The sequence below is a fragment of the Balaenoptera physalus genome (genome assembly GCF_965194825.1).
Source record: "Balaenoptera physalus genome assembly, chromosome: 16".
NCBI lineage: Eukaryota > Metazoa > Chordata > Mammalia > Artiodactyla > Balaenopteridae > Balaenoptera > Balaenoptera physalus.
Window position 1 is genome coordinate 7797375 of NC_138898.1, and position 19266 is coordinate 7816640.

The following is a 19266-nucleotide window of genomic DNA, read 5'->3' on the forward strand; positions in this document are numbered from 1 at the left end:
GAAAGCAGGAAGAACAGTGCGACAGAAACAACTGCACACAGAATGCCTTGAGGCGGGACAGAGTCAAGAGACGAGATGACACGTCGGAGAGAGGGCGGGGGGTGGGGCGGCCCGCATTCCGTGACCCACAAGGGCTCTGAAACAAGGCTCTTCACTATCTCCAAGTCACCACCTGGATGCAACACCCTGCACTGGCACTGAACGCCCAACTTTCTAATCTTTGCTCCTTCCCTTTGACAATGACATTCCACACCAACATAGTTTATTAGAAAAATACTGACGGAATTGAAATTACGATGACCAAAATAAATGACCTCATGGGGGACAGTATTAATACGCAAACTTATGAAGTTAGAAAGCCAATCGACTCAACAGTTCCTCACTTTCAAGATGTATTTTGTGCATGTGCGTGTGTACACGTGTATGTGTGTGTCTTTAGGATATTTAAACATTGCTAAAAGCAGAATGTATCTTAGCCTCAACATGTATATTTAACATAATCTTTTCTTCTCTCCATCCCTGTCATAGGGGTTATTAGATCAGTACTGATTTTTCACTTTTACGATTATACATTATAACTGAAAGAATGCGGTACTTGTCACACTAACGTTAGGCAAATCATAATAGCGGCTGCAATGGATGTAAACAAAGGTAAAGGCACGGGCTTTGTCTTTGAGGAGTTTACAATTTGTCTGGTTAGACAAGATCCACATATGCGAACGGGTTCAAAGATAATATAATGGTAGAGTGAGCCGTTACAGGTCAGAGGAACAATCAAGAAAGGAAAGGTATACTTGGGAAGAGAGGCGGGTTTGTGCTAGACAGCAAAAAAGGAAATCAGTCAGCCAAAAACCTGGGAGAAACAGATCAGAAGCACCTTGCAGAGAGGGATACAAAACTAGGAGCAAAACCCTGCAGAATGCTGATATTCTTCTGTCCCTGAAAGTCAGGTGAGCAAAGGAGGAGCACCGCTCCCCACCTGTGGCCGCAGCGATGCCAAAGAAGACACACACACAGAAACTCAAGTGAAGTCAACAAGAGGCTTAACCACATGGGATCTAGTAGCTCCATCTCAAAGAAAAATCCGGAGAGGAGAGAAGTCTGTTAGGAGCGTGTAATCTGAACAGGGGTTCTCCCTCCATTGGCACAACTAACATCAGCGATACCTGGATGGCCAGATCATCCTTTGTTGTGGGGACCGCCCTGCACATTGTAGGATGCTTAGCAGCATCTCTGGTTTCTACCCACTGGACGCCAGTGGCGTCCCCTAGTTGTGACATTGATAACTGTTCCTTGGGTGGCAAAATGCCCCCAGCTAAGAATCACTGAAATAGATCCAAATGAAGGGGATGAGGGAGCACCTGACTTATGCTTAAATGGAAAAGAGGCTGCACACGCAGGCAGCTTCTGGGTTCAGGGGAGCCTGCCTCACTGCAGACCGTGCTCAGGTGGGTCTGTTTTGTCCTGTGCGTTCCAATTGTTGGCCTTGCTGCCTGGTTGATCTCAACTTGAGAAGAGATGGCGGTTGACTTTGCTAGTGCCGTGTGTGTGTGTGTGTGCCGTGTGTGTGTGTGCCGTGTGTGTGTGTGTGTGTGTGTGTGTGTGTGTGTGTGTGTACTGGCTGAAGATCAGGCCAATCTAGGCTGTCACGTGAGACTGTTTGCCTGGGCTTTGCTGCAACCTGTAGAGCGAGATATGGAATCAACACGAGACCCCACCGGATGTGCCACCCAGGCTTCTGAGCAGGGGACAGCTCTGTGAACATCGGTCATTCACACACAACTTTCATTTGTTTGTCAAACCTTTGTGTCACCTATTTAATATTTTTAATCAACTTGCTTTTCTCCCCCCTCTTAAACAAATGTGTTGTAAATGGAATCATCAAATCCACATCATAAGCCAGTATGCTCTGCCATAAATTGAAAGCAGACATGTACATAAATACAATGAAAATAGTTAGTAAGTCATTAAACTCTTGTCTAGGTCCTCTTGTCAAAGATCCAAGCTGCAAGTTTGCTTACTTCTCAGTAACACAGGTCAATTAAAAAGTGTTAGACGATTCAAGTGTTTAAGACACGCCAGCACGCCCACTGAAATGTTTCTGTATAATTTAATCAAAAAGATCAAAAAGGTAATTGAAAAGAAAATGACTTCATCACTGTTAAGAGTCACATTCGTTTAACACTATGTCTCTATCACCTAAAATCATCTCACATTTTGAGGAACTACAGGTGCAGTTTGCAGAGTCCTGCTCTGGGTGGTGTGGGAGACGAGACGTTTCCATCCCAGCTCCCTCGGATGCTGGAATCATGACCTTGCGCATGTTCCTTGACCTCCTGAAGTTTCAGCAGCCTCATATTTCAAATGTGAGTCATAAACTCACCCAAACTTCAGAAGGTGGTGGGAAATCGTGTTTTATATTTAGCAAAGGATCTGACATCAAGTAAACATTTAATTAGGATTTGTTGCTGTTATTTGAACCCTTTAAAATGTCAAAGCCAATGAGGATGGGGTTCTCGGGGAAAACTTCACAAGGGCCACTTCTTTGCCCAAAGGAAATGTGGGTGATCGCATCCCGGGACAACAGTGGGGAAGCAAGGATAAGATGCATGGGAAAGGAAGCTGTGTGGCTGGGGGGACGTTCACGTCTGAGGCTCACGGGCGTGTGAAAACAGAGCAATAGGAACCTCTTCCTCGAGAACGGAATTACGAATTCAGGCAGACCAAGTCTCCCTTTAAGAAAAGAATCAGCTTTCATTGGATAAGAACTATGATGCGAAATGGCGGGTGTTTTGTTTCTCCAGCTCCGGGAAGAACACGGTGTCGGTCATGGGGTGTCAGCAACACCTTAGTAAAGCTTCCGAGCCAAGCGATCAGGATGAAGACAAAGGTCCCAATTCCGAGTGTGCACTGCTACATGCTGTCCTTTCTCCTGTGGTTTCATCTTCAATGTCACCAGGCTTCCTAAGACCAATTCCCTTAAATGTGTACACAGACCATCATTATCACTTTTTAGATATACGTTCGAACCCTTCTGTCTGTGGACTTGAAGGTTTGTGGGGAAAAGAATTAACTATCCGAAGACATACAGCATGGCTAGAATAAAAGCGAGCGGTGACTTATCACTTGCATCTGTTCTTAATCACCTAACATGTAAACAAAGTCAAAGAAAGATGACTTTTTTTTCTTCCTTTTGTGCTTTCTCATCTTAAGCTGTGGCTAGATCTAAGTCCTTCTGTCGAGGACGCATTTTCCCTCATCCTTCCTGCTGTAGCAGTTTATAAGGAGCAGGTTGCAAATGAAGTGCCAATCTCAGTGTTTAAACCCAAATATAATGTGTAGCTTTACGAATCCCTGACGGGATGAAAAGCCAATTTAGGGAAATTGCTGAACGAGCCTTGACGTTAACGTGTCCAAAGCTGAAGTCTGATCATCGTCAGCCCAGCTCCCCGGCCCCCCGATTTAGGAAGCTCTGCAGTAGCAGCCACTCCTGGGGGGTCGGGAACCCCTCTCTTTCTCTCCTAACCCACATCCAATCAGTGAGTAAGTTCTTTTGGCTTTAGCTTCAAAACACTTAAGCCCACGTTCACTCACCACTACCACCATCGTTGCAGACACCCTTGTCCCTTACCCTGAACACGACGATGCCCTTCTAACTGGTTTTAGCCAGAGAGAGTCTAAAAAGAAGTCAGACCATGTCACTTCTTTGCTTAACACTCCCTGTGTAGTCAAGAATTTAATCCTGTCCAAAAAGAGGTCTGGCCTTTGCCATGGGCTCCTGGGAGGTCATTTTTGTTTGCCTGGGGTTCTAGGCAAAGAGTAACAATATGATTTAGGATGAGCTTTGGGTCACATGGTATCTGTGGACCTGGAGACTGAGGTCATCCATGCGGGCAATCAATGAATCAATCAATCATGCATGTGATGGAGCCCCAGTAAAAACTCTGAACGCTGTGGATCGGGGAGCTTCCCCGGTTGGCAACACTCTGTATTGTCACACATTGACACCAGGAAAGTAATGATGCCCTGGCCCTACGGGGAAAGGGTAACAGAAACTCCATGTCACCTACTTCTCCAGCCCCCACCCCAGGCACTTCTTCTCTTGGCTGATGTTAATCTGTAGCCTTCTCTGTAATAAACTGTAACTATGAATTTCGTAGCTTTCAGTGAATTCTGTGAGTCATTCTAGCAAATGACCAAACCTTAGGTGATATGGGAACCCCTGAACTTGCAACTGATGTCAGAAGTGAGAAAGGTCTTGGGGACTGTTCCTTCACACCGTGTAGTCGTCCAACTACGCAGCCCCCAGTGGCTCCCGTCTGACTAAGACTAAAAGCCAAATTCTTTACAATGTCCATCAAGCCCCACGTGGCCTGACCCCGTCGCAGCTCCACCTCTACCATGCATTGCTTCCCCCTCACTTTTTCTGCTCCAGTCTCGCCGGCCTCCTGGCTCTACTTTATGCTCTGCTTTCCAGATACATACACTTCCCCCTAGGCACCTTCTCCCATCCTCCTACTTCTGGCTGGAATGCTCTTCCTCCAGATTCCTACGTGGCTCACTCTCTCGCCTCTTTCAGGTCTTTATTCATACATCACTGACTTAGCAAACCCGGTCCTGTTCACTCTATTTAAAACTGCACCCCTCCTTTGACACTTTCTATCGAACACCTTTATTTCTCACTGTGGGACTTACACATTCTAACATCTGTTGTACTTTTTCTTAATGTTTGCTATAGTCTGTATCCCCTCTCCTCTAGAGAGTAAGTTTCATAACAACAGAACACATGTGTGTTTTATTTATTGCTACATACACAGTGCTTGGAACCACACCAGGCTCTCAGGGTACACTCAGGGAATGTGACGAAAGAAGGCATGGCTCATTTTTTACTAGTCCTTTACTAGAATTCTGAGGTACTGGCATACATAAAGTGGTCACATACACTAGTGGGCCATCACCTACGAAAAGTTGGTCGCACCACGCAAATAGCCAACAGGTATACGAAAAATGCCCTACATCACTAACCATCAGGGAAATCAAAACCACAATGAAATATCGCCTCGTACCTGTTAGAATGGCTACTGTGAACAAGACAAGAGATAACAAGGGATGGTGAGGACATAGAGAAAAGGAAATCCTTGTGCACTGTTGGTGGGAATGTAAATTGGTGCAGCCACTATGAAAAATGGTATGGAGGTTCTTCAAAAAATTAAAAACAGAACTGCCAAAAGATCCAGCAATTCCACTTCTGGGTACATATCCAAAGGAAATGAAATCACGATCTCAAAAGAGATATCTGCAACCCCATGTTCACTGCAGCATTATTTACAATAGCCGAGACATAGAAATAATCTTAGAGTCCATTGATGGATGAATGGATAAAGAAAATGTAGAGTGTGTGTATATACATGGACACTGGAATACTATTAAGTCGTAAAAAAAAGAAGACAATCCTGCCATTCGTGACAACATGGATGGAACCTGAGGGCATTATGCTAAGTGAAGTAAGTCAGACAAAGAAAGACAAACACTGTATCTCACTGACATGTGGAATCTGAAAAAAGCCAAACTCATGGAAACAGGGAGTAGAAAGGTGGTTTCCAGGGGTTGCGGGAGGAGGAAAAGGGGAGATGTTGGTCTAAGGGTACGGACTTCAAGCTGGAAGATGAGTTAAGTTCCGGGCATCTAATGTACAGAATGGTGACTATAATTAAAAATACTGTATTGTACACCTGAAAGTTACGAAGAGAGTAGATCTTAAATGTTTCTCACCACAGAAAAAGGTAATTACGTGAGGTGATGAAGGTGTTAACTAACCTTATTGTGGTGATCATTCTGCAATACATACATGTATCAAACCATCACCTTAAACTTAAATGATGTTCTGTATCATTTATACCTCAATAAAGCTGGAAAAATAAATAAATTAAATAAAAAATACACCTTAAATTTTTTTTTTAAAGATGGCCACAAGACAGGAGGCATTGGTGAGTGTCTAATTTCTTTTTCCGAAGGTCACAAGAAAGTCATCCTTTCCTTTAAGGATTTCATATGCTAGAACCAACCACAGAAGCTCAAAGGTAAGAGGGGACCTAGCTAAGCTTCTTACGATGGCCTTGTCTTGTCTGTGTTCACACCCACACACCTAGCACAGTGTCTGGCAGAGAGCAGACGGGCAATAATGAAAGATCTTTAAAGATGATGATTAAAGAGGTTACTCTGTAGAGTGGAAAGGGGACTCTCCCTTCTAATTTCACACATGCCTCCACTCAAGCAATATTTATAATACAATTATAAATGAAAATTTATAAATAAAAAATCTAAAATTATTTTTTAGATCGATGCTAATGAAGAATGAATGGCCATATAAATGGCACAACTGTAGTTTCTGTTTTCTTTCAAAAGAAGAGAATTTCACTTCCTCTGAGCAAGGCTGTGTGGGATCTAACGCATTTGTATTTAAATTTCTCTATTCAACATAGTAGTAAGTGCCAAGTACACTTTATTTGTTAATTTGCTTTCAATCCTTTAGTAAGAATGAATATATGCTCCACAAAATATTTAGAAGTGAGGGATTACTAAGTAGCTTAGAATCAAGAAGAAAAATAGAGAATATCCAAAGGTTTATATGAGAATAATGGTCCTTTTACCTGTACACTCATCTACAGTTTTCTTCTCCAATGAAAAGTTATTTCACCAGTTAGAATTGTTTTTAGAGTAACATACACAAGACACAGATGATTTCTTTTCCAAGACTGTTCAGATGTCTTTACATCCAAAAAAAAGCCTTTTTCACCAATTTGTGCACTCCATTTAAGGAAAAGAATTTGTATATGCAATGTCAATTTTCACATATTCTTGGCACACCTAAAAGTTTCTCTTAAAACGATGTCAAAAGCACGAGAGGGACATTCTCTAGCTGGTAAAGAGAGGCACCCACGTGTGGTAATTATTCACCACTTTCTGCCAAATGTCACCTGAGCTGCCCTCAGCCCTGCAGGTGCTAAACCGAGGGTAGTCATTTAAATCAGTCAGGAGGTAGGGCAGAGCCTGACACTGAAGCATGCGAACTGGGCAGCCAGCTGTGAAATTCACAGGGAAACTTACTGGACACCTGCCACCGTGCTTTAAACAGTAACGTTTCAAGAATAGTTCCATGAGGGATGTTGCCGCAGTTAAAACTTCATGTCAACTGGACCTTCCCATTAAAAAATCAGAGACCCTGCCAATCTGATGAGCTTCACTGAAGCCTCAGGGCATTCCAAGTGGAAAGAAACAAACAAACAAAAAAACTAGAAAAAACTCAAATAAAATAAGCAATGTGTCTCTTCCCCCATCCCTCCCCCCAGATAAGCTAATTGTTCTTTATCTCCAGGGGCAATAAGTGGCAATTAATTGTGCAACTGCACTTTATTAAAAAGATTATATTTCAACTGTGGAATTCTTCAAGGAAAAAACAGAGGTACGGTCAGAGTTGCCTATATTGGGGAAGAGAGGGGGAAACAGCATCTAGAAGACTCTAATGACCTTTGATCATGATACTGCCGCCCAGGAGAGATGAACAATTCTGACTGTAGGTGCCTACACTCCGAACTAAAAGGACAAATAGGAGGTTCCAGAATTAAAGTAAACTAAGACAATTTATACATGAGTGCTGGTTATGCAGTATGCCTTCTCTTCCTTAGCTCTGTAGAGTTCATTCAGAACTAGGCTAACCTAGTAGAGTGGTGATATTTAGCCTTCTTAGAAATCTGTAGGGTTTGGAAGTAAGAAGAGCTGAGTGTATTCCTGAATCCACCATTTACTTACTGGTCTCGTGCCTTTGGATCAGTCGCACAGACGCCCAAGTTTCCCCTTCGGATGAGCATGATAATATCCCCTGGTTTATATGACCAGCAAATGGCTTAAATGAGACAGTGCATGTAAAATGCTTAGTACAGCAACTTTCGTATAGTAAGGGCTCAATAAATATCAGTAATTATTTTCAATGGTTGATATGCTTGCTAGAGCAGAGTTTTTCACCTGGATAACTGGACCTGATAATTCTTTGTTGTGGGGCTTATTTGTGCAGCACACGTTGTGACAACTAAAAATGTCTCCAGACATTGCCGAACGTCCCTTAGGTGCAAAATCACCCCTGGTTGAGAACCACTGTTCGGCATCTCAGCACCGTTATGAGTGATATTATTCATTATAGTCAAATAGCTGCTTCACCCTATTTGCTTTGAGCAATTATTAAATACCGTATTGGATACATTTTGTTAGTTTTTTTTTAAACCTCACATCCCTTCTGATGGTGTCAGTAACCTCTTCCTGCTTTGGGAGAACCACACCCATTCTATCTGTACCCTGTGTGCTTTCCATAAGGTCCTCAGTGCAGTTCCTGACACATAGTGAATGGAATGGTCAACGTATGGTAAGAATCTATCTCTCTTCTATTGGCTGACGGTGTGAGAAGATCTCAAAGCTCCTGGAAGCCCCGTGTGGAGCAGAGTGAAGCCACCTAGAAGGAACAAGACTATGAGATAAAACCTAGGGTCCCCATTTGGACTCTGAATCAACCCAACCCTGAAGCCATCCCTGCTCCCTGGACTTTGGGTTCTGAAGGCCGACAAATTTCTTCCCTGCTTGTGTCAGTTTGTGTTGACACAACTGCCTACTACCTGCCAGGCATTATGCCAGGTGTTTGTATATGTACCTTTATTTACTCTTCATGGCCATCTTGTGAGAGACATAAATTATACCCATTTTATAGGTGGCCAATGGAAGCTCAGAGAGTTAGGTCATTCACTCAAGGTCCCACAGCCAGTATGTGATTGACTATAATTTCATTTCATTTCCTCCACCTCCCAGCCCAGTTTATTACGCTTGCCCCATTGTCAATATTGGTGTGGCAAAATGGGCCATTCAGCAGGAATAACACTTAGCTCCAAGTCTAACAGAGGTTTCGCCTAGACAGAGCAGAACTTTGCCCAAGGTCTTGGGAAGATTCTCTGCATTCTAGAGGGGAAATGTTGTGACGTTTTTGCAGACGCATGCTGGATATGTGAAAACTATCTGCCTAGGGAGATTTAACGCCTGTTCATCTATCAACGTGAGACAGGGAGAAAATTATCTTAGTTAATATGACACTGCCTTATTTTGAACACATCCAAAAATAGCCAAGGGAAAGAATTATCTTCACTAATAAAGTAAGGCAGATGTGAAACCTTCACACTTGGGGGAACATGAATGATCTTATTATCCTGAGCATCTTGATGGTAACAATAAAAATTCATCTTTATTTGAGTTTCAGGCAAAATATAAAATAGTATGATTACCTTGCATTTAACACTGCCTGGGTCCTGCAAACCCAGTCCTGTTCCAAAAGTTATTATGATAAAACCTCAAAGAGACTATTAAGAGAAGCCCAGCACCTTCTGGGTCATCTATATGCATTGCTGCTTTTGCCTAAGACATCCCCAGAAGGAAGTTATTACTTACATAAACTTACAAGGGAAGTTAAACACTTTGTCCATGGCCAACAGCTAATAAAGAATAGAGATCAGGACCTAGGGTCTCTCTGACTCCCAAACCAGTGCTCCTTACGCTACGAACCACACTGTTTGAGAAATGAGTGAGGTCCTAAGAATACATTCCCGATACTCGTCCTTCTGATTATTCGTTCAATCTCAGGTTTGCATCAGCCCCATAAAGCATGACCACTGAACAAGAATGCTGCTCAAAATCAATAAATATTCTAAGTCCCTACCATATCTGAGGCACAACACTGTGTGCTGTGGGTTGTAGGTACTACAATCATCCAACCACTGGAGTTCTTGGACAAAATACCCAAAAGTCAGACCATAAAGAGACCAAAGTCACGAACCAAAAACCTCCTTCATTTCCCGAGTCAGCACTTTATGACTTTTGGTCAAAGGCCATTGGAATATTTCTGAACTTCATGTCTCCAATATATCCTCACTTTTCTTCCACCATTTCTTTCACTTGAGGTCCTTCAATATCTCCCCACATCCACATCTGCTACCTCTATCCCATTATTTACAAAATATGAACACGATTATACAATATACACACACACACACACACCTACTTAAAAATCTATATGGTTTGTTATCACACTTGGGGGAAATATCAAAGCCTTTAAAATAATCTCCTAGATCCTTAGCAGTTCTACTAAATGTCAATATGAAGAAGTTAAACTTTTGCAAGCTATGAGCAGTATTAAAACCTGGAAGACTGAGCTAATTTTTAAAAAGTTTCAAATAGTCATGAGATACTACAAAGGTTTACTGAATTTCTGGCCTTTGGAAGTGACAATATAAAGCCATACACACCCATTTCCTACTGCTATTTCCTATAAATAGAGTGAATCAAAGAAAAACTGAAAAATACGCATGTTGGAATAAATGCTGCCCCAAATAGGCCCCAAACATCTTGATCGATGCAGAATTCTTCTGCACATCAATATGAAATACGAGGTGTACAGTCAATAGAAAAGTCTATTTTCTATGATAAAACATCTTTCGTAACCAGATTTCACTGGGTACAGTTAATACATAAATAATTTCTGAGGGAATTCCCTGGCGGTCCATTGGTTAGGACTCCGCACTTTCACAGCCGAAGGCATGGGTTCAATCCCTGGTCAGGGAACTAAGATCCCACAAGCCACGCGGCACGGCCAATAATAATAATAATAATTTCTGAGACCGAAGCAGGGAAATATACCCACCTTCCCAAACAAATTCTTAATTTTCTATCAAGATTTTCCTATAAGGATAATAAGTAAGTAATTCTGACATGAGAAGGATGCTGCACTAAAGATTAAAGTTTTATTTGCTAACTTGAGAACCTTTGTGCCTCTGGGAGATTCACCAATGCGTTTCTACCATTTCCATTTCCAGGTACTTAAAATTTAAATAGACCAAAGAAGAGGTGTGTGGAAAAGAAGAATTTAAACACTTTCTAGGATAGTTGTAAGAGCATCAAATTGATCATATTTCTGAAAAGTGAATTTTAAATGATTGGGCTTTGTTTATAATGGAGTGAACAGATGAATGTGAGTGCAGCATTACATGACGTGAACCTGGGGAAAAAAATGTAGAAAAACAGTCATGAAACTCACCTCCCTGCCTCAAAAGTGAACCAAGCAGCATCTCGTCCATACCGCCGCAGGGCGCTTAGCGGCCAAGAGATGAGTTTGACTCTGGGATTCTGGACGTCCCAAAGACAGATGTGCTCATATGTAATCTGCAAGGCACATTCGCCATGTACATCTAAGTTAGGAGATGGCATCAAATACACATTGAATCTCTCTGGGAGAAAAACAAAAGGTTAGTCTAAAATCCCCAGAAATAAAACATCAAAGACATTGTAGGAACAAAGAGGCATTTCAAAGTAATTCAAGCTCTTATTCTAGGTTTTGGTTGAATATTCAGGAAGATAAACCTTTCTCATAAATTAACAGTTCCAGAAAATGATTTTTTTAAATGAAGACCATATTAAATAACATAATAATGATACAGTCTGGTTGTCAACATACATGCAACACTATTTACATGAGCAAAGATCTTTTTAGAATTTTTTAATTTGCATAATAAAAATTTGTATGCCAGTAAAAGACTAAAGCAATGAAACCATTAAAAACAATTTTTTTCTTGCCAAGTACATGTTAATTACACCCACACTTTTGTGTTCACAAAAGATGCAGGTGCAAAATAATTGTTGCATGGTTTAATGATATTAAAATTATATTGATCAATTTATAATTTTCATAACTAAAGGAATACAACTCTACCCCAAATTATTTAAATAAACTAATACTAACTAATACTATGCACTTAACTGACCAACAGTTTGGAAGAATTCCAGTGGATCTATTTGAACTAGTTTTAACAAAGAGCTCTCTTTAGCCAAATACCGGAAAGAAATATTCATTTGCTTATTTGGATGATTGTTAACATTTAACCAAGACTGCTCTGAATAAACTACTTGGCTTATTATTGCAACTGAATTTTCATCCCCACAGATACAGTCATGGTATTTCTATTACATTTCTAGAAAATTCATTAATTTAGGAAGCTATAGAGTCAAAATTTTAAGTGAAATATGAACAAAAATATTATTACTATAGCAAACACACTTTTATCTATCCATTGTTATGGTAGATTGCCTACATCTGAGAAAATAGTGTGGCACTAATAATATCACTGGTATTCTAAATTAATTGTTTTATAATAAGGAAGTCATTAGAATTTCCATAGACTTTAGTTTAGTAAATAGGAGTGCCAAGATTGTGTTCATAAATGTATTCAAGCATCTATTCTTCAAGTTTTCTAAGTTACTTCAAACTCCCAGTAACCAAATATTTACTGCTTTCTAATAACTATTATTTTAAAAGTATAGTCTAGTGGAGCAAATTTCTCCCTGGAGAGTTCTGAAACAAGTAAGAAAGACTGACATCATCAAGCAAAAAGTAAGAGAGACCATTACCAATTTCTTTGCTTGGAAGTTCTTCCATATAACTACCTCATCCAAGAAAAACAGCAAAAGTCGTAAGAGTGACTACTTTAGTTACAATTACTTGAAGTCGTACAATTAATCTTGTAAAATGCCTTAAAAGACAGAGCTGAGTTTCATTATAATCCCTAGTAGTTATATACCAGAGGCGTTCTTATTTCTATTTGACAGAAGAGGAAACTGAGGCACAGAAAATTGGTACCAGAAAGGTAACTCCTAGGCACAGGCAATTCTTGAATTCAGTTTGGAGCACTATCCGAATACAGCTTTGCAAATATAAAATGTGAAAAATAAGTGCTGATCTGAGCCCTCTAAAAAATAATCAAAACCTGTCATGCTTTCCTCTTTATGTCTGGTTTCATGTGCATTTGTCGGTGAGGCACTACAGGTGCCGTTCAGCCCAAGAGCATCCTGAGTTAGTGAACTATGGAGGCAGGAGCCTGGGGCTCGGTTGTGTGACCCTGGTAAAGGACTTAATTAAGCTCTCTGCCGCTCAATTTCCCAGTCTGCAAAGAGGCTCCTCTGAATTAGCTAGCACTTCTAAGACTTTGTCAATAACACTTCCCTGGAGATGGATTCTGGCAGATATGATGCATCCAAAATAGTCGCCGACTGTAAATGTGTCATGAAGACATAGTTCCAATTGGGAGAAAGGGCATTTTTTACTAACAACTGGAGTGCGAATCCATGGAAAGGGTCAGTACAATTCCACCTCTGCCATGTTCGTAATCAAGCCAGGTGACCCACAGCCTCTTCGGTTGTGATATATCCTCACAGATCAAGTCAATAGGCTAAGAGCAGAACTATGGGATCCCATCTATCCCATCACAAGGCCCAGTTATTTGGAGCCAAAGAAATGATTCCTCACCTCCAAGCTCATACTGCAAACCAACATTGATTCTGTTGAAGTGTTCATGAATATTTCGGTCTTTATTATTTATAATGACGTATTCCCAGGTTGAGTGTTGAGCTCAAAGAGTTGGCTCAATTGTTAGAGTTAAAAAAATATATCACAGATTTAGGTGGGTTTAAACTTGATGAAACATTCATGAAGTCTGGATTCTATTAAAAACACTGGAAAGTGTTCAGTAAAAATTTTAAGTGAAAAAAAGCAAGATAAAAACTCATTGCATTGTAAAATCTGTACACTATAAATATAGGCTCAAGAGTATAGTATGGAATCAAACAGTAGTTATTGGAATTGGAGCAAGATCTTTAGCTCTTTTAAGCTTCAATTTCCTCATCTGTAAAATGGAGAAGTAATAGTACTTATATCATAGGGCTGCCGGGAAAATTAAACGGTCTAATGCATCTTCTGCACAAAACTGACACACACACAGCAGGTTCCCCCATAACTTCTATCTGATATTATTAATGTAGATACATTCCTATTATACGTTGAAAACATGTTAAGAAAAGAAACACACTGAAATGTCTGCTCAGGTCTTAGGTGAAATAAAAGGTTATTTTTACTTCTTTCTTTATACATTTTTGTACCTTCAAAAATTTTACATCATGAAGATGTCTCATGTTTCATTATATGGGGACAAAAACAGTTTTAGAAAAGAGCGAAGGAGAAAATTCTCTTTACATACCACTCTGTTCTCTCTCAACCCCCGTAGCCAGTAAGTCAGGCTCTCCAAGGCTGATGTCATTGATTCGTGTCCCTACGCACTCCATCTGGAGAACTTTGCACCATTCATCAGCCTCAAGATCTGCGGAAATGTCCAGAGATTAACGTGTATGCCCAGCACCCGCTGAAAAACAAAAAGCCAAAGCCCTCCCCGCCTCCGACAAACCTGATTCACAAGCAAAGGTCTTGGAGGTATCATCACTGAAATAAATCACTATGGCATGTTTCTTGGTGCTTTTTGGCAACCGAGCTACGTTCTTCACGTTGTTGAGTTCTGTAACCTGAAAAATGAACAATGGTGAGTATAAGGGCGCTCCGGAAAGAAAGCTCCCCATCAACACCATCAAACTGAGTGGAGGCACGGAGGGCAGAAGGCACATCCCAGGCGAACACAGCCTGACAGAAGAGTGTGTATTCAAAAGCGATGAGTTATTTCAGCGTCATCCTCAACGCCTAGCAAGGAAGGTTAACAAATTACCTCCCCTTTTTAGATTTTTCTTTTTTTTGAAGCCTATTAAGAGGCACAGGCTCAAAGCTTCATAGACGTAGACGCTTGGTTTTTTTTTTCAGTTTTTTATCCGCCCCTGTCAAAGACTCTGCCTTCTCCATTGTCATCATGTTTATCTCCATCAATGTGGACAGACTTTCAAATACCCCGTCTCTTCAGAGTACTCCCAACGCAAGCATCTTAAACACACTGACCCCGAGGAAGAGAAGGCAATGGTGGTCTGGTTCATAACTAGATGATCTCACCCTTTGATAATCAGAGATAGAGTCTTAGGATTCTCAAGGATGCCCCTCTACTCAGGGTTGAAGTCATATATTCCAACACAGAGAGCTGGTTGGTGAGATGTTACTCCAGTCTCTCTGACTTACTCCTAGCTTCTCCATGGTTATGGGGCCACTGCTTTAGGGTCTGAAAATACTGCATGGTAATCACCTTCTTCCTAACAGTAGGGGAAAGCTTTCCCCACTAGCCATTCTCCTCACCTCCCTCTCTCCCTTTAACTCTTTTATGAACCGTTTCCCTCCCACAAGGGGTATTGGCTCATTGTGTTTCCAAAATGCCATCTCTCATCCAGTTACATCCAGATTCCCTGCTGCATTCCAGGGCTGTGATCATTGAGTCCTGCAGGAGAGAAGGTTTAGGTGGCTTGGGGCAGAGTATTTACAAGATAAATAACCCTTTCACACTGACTTAGTCTATCTCTTCTGTGTTACACAAAAGAATGTGTCTCCCATCAGTCTTTGCCATCAGTAATGTCATGCCATTTCTCCCATCTATTACTCTAAATTCAATAAATGCCTGGCTCAGGAAGTAGGTGAGGAGAGAAGCAAATACTCTCCATGCACATCCTAACCTGATGATTTCGGTTCCCTGCTTCTTAACCTCCACTGGCTCTCTTTATAGGATAGTGTAAACTTCTTAGCATGAACTATCACAACAGTTGCTATGGACCAAATGTTTGTGGCCCTCCCAAATTCATATGTTGAAAGCCTACCTCAAAGGGGATGGTATTAAGAGGTGGAGCCTTTGGGGTGATTAGGTCATGAGGGTGGAGCCCTTGTGAATGGGATTAGTGCTCTTAGAAAAGAGGCCCCAGAGAGCTCCCTTGTCCCTTCTGCCATGTGAGGACACAGCAAGAAGTCGTCTTCTAGAAACCAGAAAGTGAGTTCTCACCAGACACTGCATCTGCCTGTGACTTGACCTTGGACTTCCCAGCCTCCAGAACCGTGAGAAATACATGTCTGTTGTTTATAAGCTACCCAGTTTATAGTATTTTTGTTGTAGTAACCCAAACAGATAACACTGTTTCCCAAAAGCTGCAAACTCTTTAGTGGCTAAACACTACCTATCTCATTCCCCAACTGCACCAAGTCTCTCAGCGTTTACCAGATGCGACTGTTTATTTTTTGCTTATTTCTGTGCTAATACCACAATATAAGCCACTATCCTCTTGCCATAACTGCTTACTGGTCTCTCCACTTCTATCCCAACCCCACTCATTCACTGTAAACACAGCATCCAGATGATTTTTTCTTTTCTTTTTTTTTTTTTTTTTAATGTTTTCTTCTTAAAACCCTAGTCAGCTTTGGGAAGGAAGTAGCTTTGGCGGAAGCAAAGATATTTTGGTGAAAAAGGAAAAAGGAGCCTTAACGTGAACAGAGGCACTCGGACAAGTGAGGGTTAGGGGGCACAGATGAGCTTTTTAAAACGCAGTTCTGACTCCAGCGTTTCTAGGCATAAAACAGAACAGTTCAATGACTTCCCTTTTGCACTTGCAACAAAAGCCCAAATCCTTAGAATGATAATGAAAGCCCCCTGTGGTCCTCCTTAGAGCTCTCACCAGGCTCCTCTTTGATACCTTCCTGAGCATCCTATGTCCCAGCCACACTGGCCTTTTTTCAGTTCCCAGGAGGCACCATGATTCTCCCGGCACAGAGCCTTCCCCATGGTCTCCTTACTTCACTCCCACTCGCCCTGCTGGTCTTAGTTTAAATCTCAGTTACCTGCAGAGCCCCACTGGACAACCCCCAGCCCCCATCAAATCAACGTCTCAAGGCTCTACGATCCAATGACATCTTTGCCCTCACAGCCCTCGGATGGCTATACGGGTTATGGTTTAGCGCCTGTCTTAGAATAAAAGTTCCATAGGGCAGAAACGGTATATTTTTTGCTCACCACTTTGCCCCCTGAATCTAACCCAGAGCCTGTCACATAGCGAGAATTCAATGAATGTAGGTGGACTTGAACAAAAGACCAAACTCACCCACAAGTTTACGTTTATGGTGCTTCTCCAGGGTGAATGCCTCTCTCTCCTGTCTCTTTTCTCCAGGGAAATTTCACTTTTCCTTCAAGGTCCACTTCCTCTGGGAAAGTTGCCCTGACCTCAGTGTGAATTCATTGTTCCCTCTTTCTGTTCCCATGTCTGCTGCATGAAGCTGTATTCTATTATCTGTTGTTGTAATTAATCCATTTAGCTCTCCAGCTTCCAGCTAGACATGAGTCACCTATCAGTAACTTACTGATGAGCTGAATCAATGAAAAACAATCATTTGAGAGTCAACACTTATTGAGCCTACAGCCTACATTTATGCACACTCTGCTTAATATTTTTATATAGAACATCTCATTTGATCTTCATAAAAATCCTATGACTGATATTATTATCAGTATTTTCCAGATGAAGAAACTGGGGCTGAGAAAGGTTAAATTCATGTGCCCAAGTCCACAGCTAAAAGATGGCACAAACGAGTTGCGAATGAGGCAAACTGACCCCAAAGCTTCCGCTCTTCACCGTCTGAAACACTAATAATGACTAACTCTGCAAAAGTTCAGCAGAGAGAATCTTTAACACCGAAAGTCATCTCCTACTGGAGGACCTCTTTCTTTTCACGGGGGTAGGTTTTATTCTAACCCTCTACTGAGATATTATATAAGAGTAGTCCACCCTAGCCTCAAACTCAGCAATGACCTTGAAATATGTCATTTCATTAAACATCCATCAAGGGCAAAGAGGAAGGAATAAGTCACCTGAAAGGGTCAGGAAGTGCAGGGAGAGCTGCATGAGTCTGGACACAATCACCCATTTTGGAAACTGGTTTAGATAATAAGGAACCCCACGCCCCGCTCAGGGTGAACGTTCAAGGAGCAAAGGAGCGGGTACGGTTATGTTTTATGTGTGGAAGGCCCATCAGGTTCTGAAGCAACAGTTTCTGTCCCCAACTCACAACTACATCTCAGTGAGCACGTGTACACACACACACACACACACACACACACACACAAACGTATGCTCACGTGCACACCTTACTTCCAAAAGAATTGCAATCTGCTCGAATTCATAATAGAATCTTCCTCAAAACACATGCTACAGTGACAATTATGAGAATTAACATTTGCAGATATATTTATAAGTCACACAAAAACTTCTATGAGACATTTATTTCCACCATCACTTCATTTTGTAAATGAGAAAAACGAGGCAGGACATATTTTTTTTTAATATTCCTTTCCCAAAGAAATAATTGGCCCCTAAATAATTACTTTTGAAGTAAAGAGAGATTTTGATAAGGTCTCAGATTCTCATTTAATATGAGCAGTATCTTAAATGGGGGCGACATCAGTGTAACTGACCATCAAAAATGACTCTATGGAATCCTCAGCACCGTCTCAAAGAGGATGAGCTTTCGGGACCACTTGTGTGTAATAACTTCAGTTCAACTTCAGTATGCATTTATTGTCTTTTCCTTATGCCTCAGATCACCCAGAAGTTCTTTCCTGCCAAGTTCAAAACTTTTAAGGAAAACGCCCTCCTGTGTTTTATAGATTATATTTATAGTTTTCTAGATTTTATTTTTCTTCCACAGTGCAGGAGAATAGACACACCCTAAACTTTACATGAATTATGCTGTCTTTGTGTAGAGATTCACAGATAAAATGTAAAAACTTATTCAAGGTGTAACAGCATCAAGGAGGGAACCACTTAAGCACAATCGCAGGAGAACAACATTCCCTCTTCAAGAATCTTCCTTGCATCCATTCATTCATCAAAATGTTTAATTCATTGTTTATTTACTATTCATTTACTCATCCATTCATTTATTTATTTGTAAAATTTACTCTGTGTCAAGTACTGTTCTATTCACTAGGGATAAGATACGGAAGCTTTGTGCGTTGTTAGTGGGAATGCAAAATGATGCAGCTGCTATGGAAAACAGTATGGAGGTTCCTCAAAAAATTAAAAATAAAACTACCGTGTGGTCCAGCAATCCCACTTTTGGGTATATATTCAAAGGAAATTCAAAGGACCTCAAAGGGATATTTACACTCCTGTGTTTACTGAAGTATTATCTACAATAGCCAAGATATGGAAACAACCTAAATGTCCATTGATAGATGAATAAAGAAAACGTGGTATATACCTACAACAGGTTATTATTCAGCCTTAAAAATATTATTTTCTTTCCCTTGTACTTCTTTTTAACTGTTAATTCCTGTTCATGGCAAACGATACCCGTTTCTATTGATGGTAGTACGAAAATGTTCTTTTACAGTGAATTTATTTAAACAAAGAAGTGATACGATTTCAAGCAAAATATTAAGTAAATAA

The 19266-nt window shown here is 40.9% G+C and overlaps 1 protein-coding gene and 1 long non-coding RNA gene across 3 annotated transcripts in view; one reads left to right on the plus strand and one right to left on the minus strand.

The window, feature by feature from the left end:
- Positions 1–19266, plus strand: part of LOC309644464 — a 621011-nt gene that overhangs the window by 288201 nt on the left and 313544 nt on the right. The gene's annotated exons all lie outside the window — the stretch shown is intronic.
- Positions 1–19266, minus strand: part of DOK5 (docking protein 5) — a 150175-nt gene that overhangs the window by 38949 nt on the left and 91960 nt on the right. For both annotated transcript variants that reach the window (XM_082428179.1, XM_082428178.1), the window contains 3 exons: positions 14319–14433; positions 14115–14234; positions 11126–11315 (listed from right to left, as the gene is read on the minus strand). In XM_082428179.1, coding sequence (XP_082284305.1) covers positions 11126–11315; positions 14115–14234; positions 14319–14433 — 425 coding nt within the window. The remainder of the gene's footprint in view (positions 1–11125; positions 11316–14114; positions 14235–14318; positions 14434–19266) is intronic.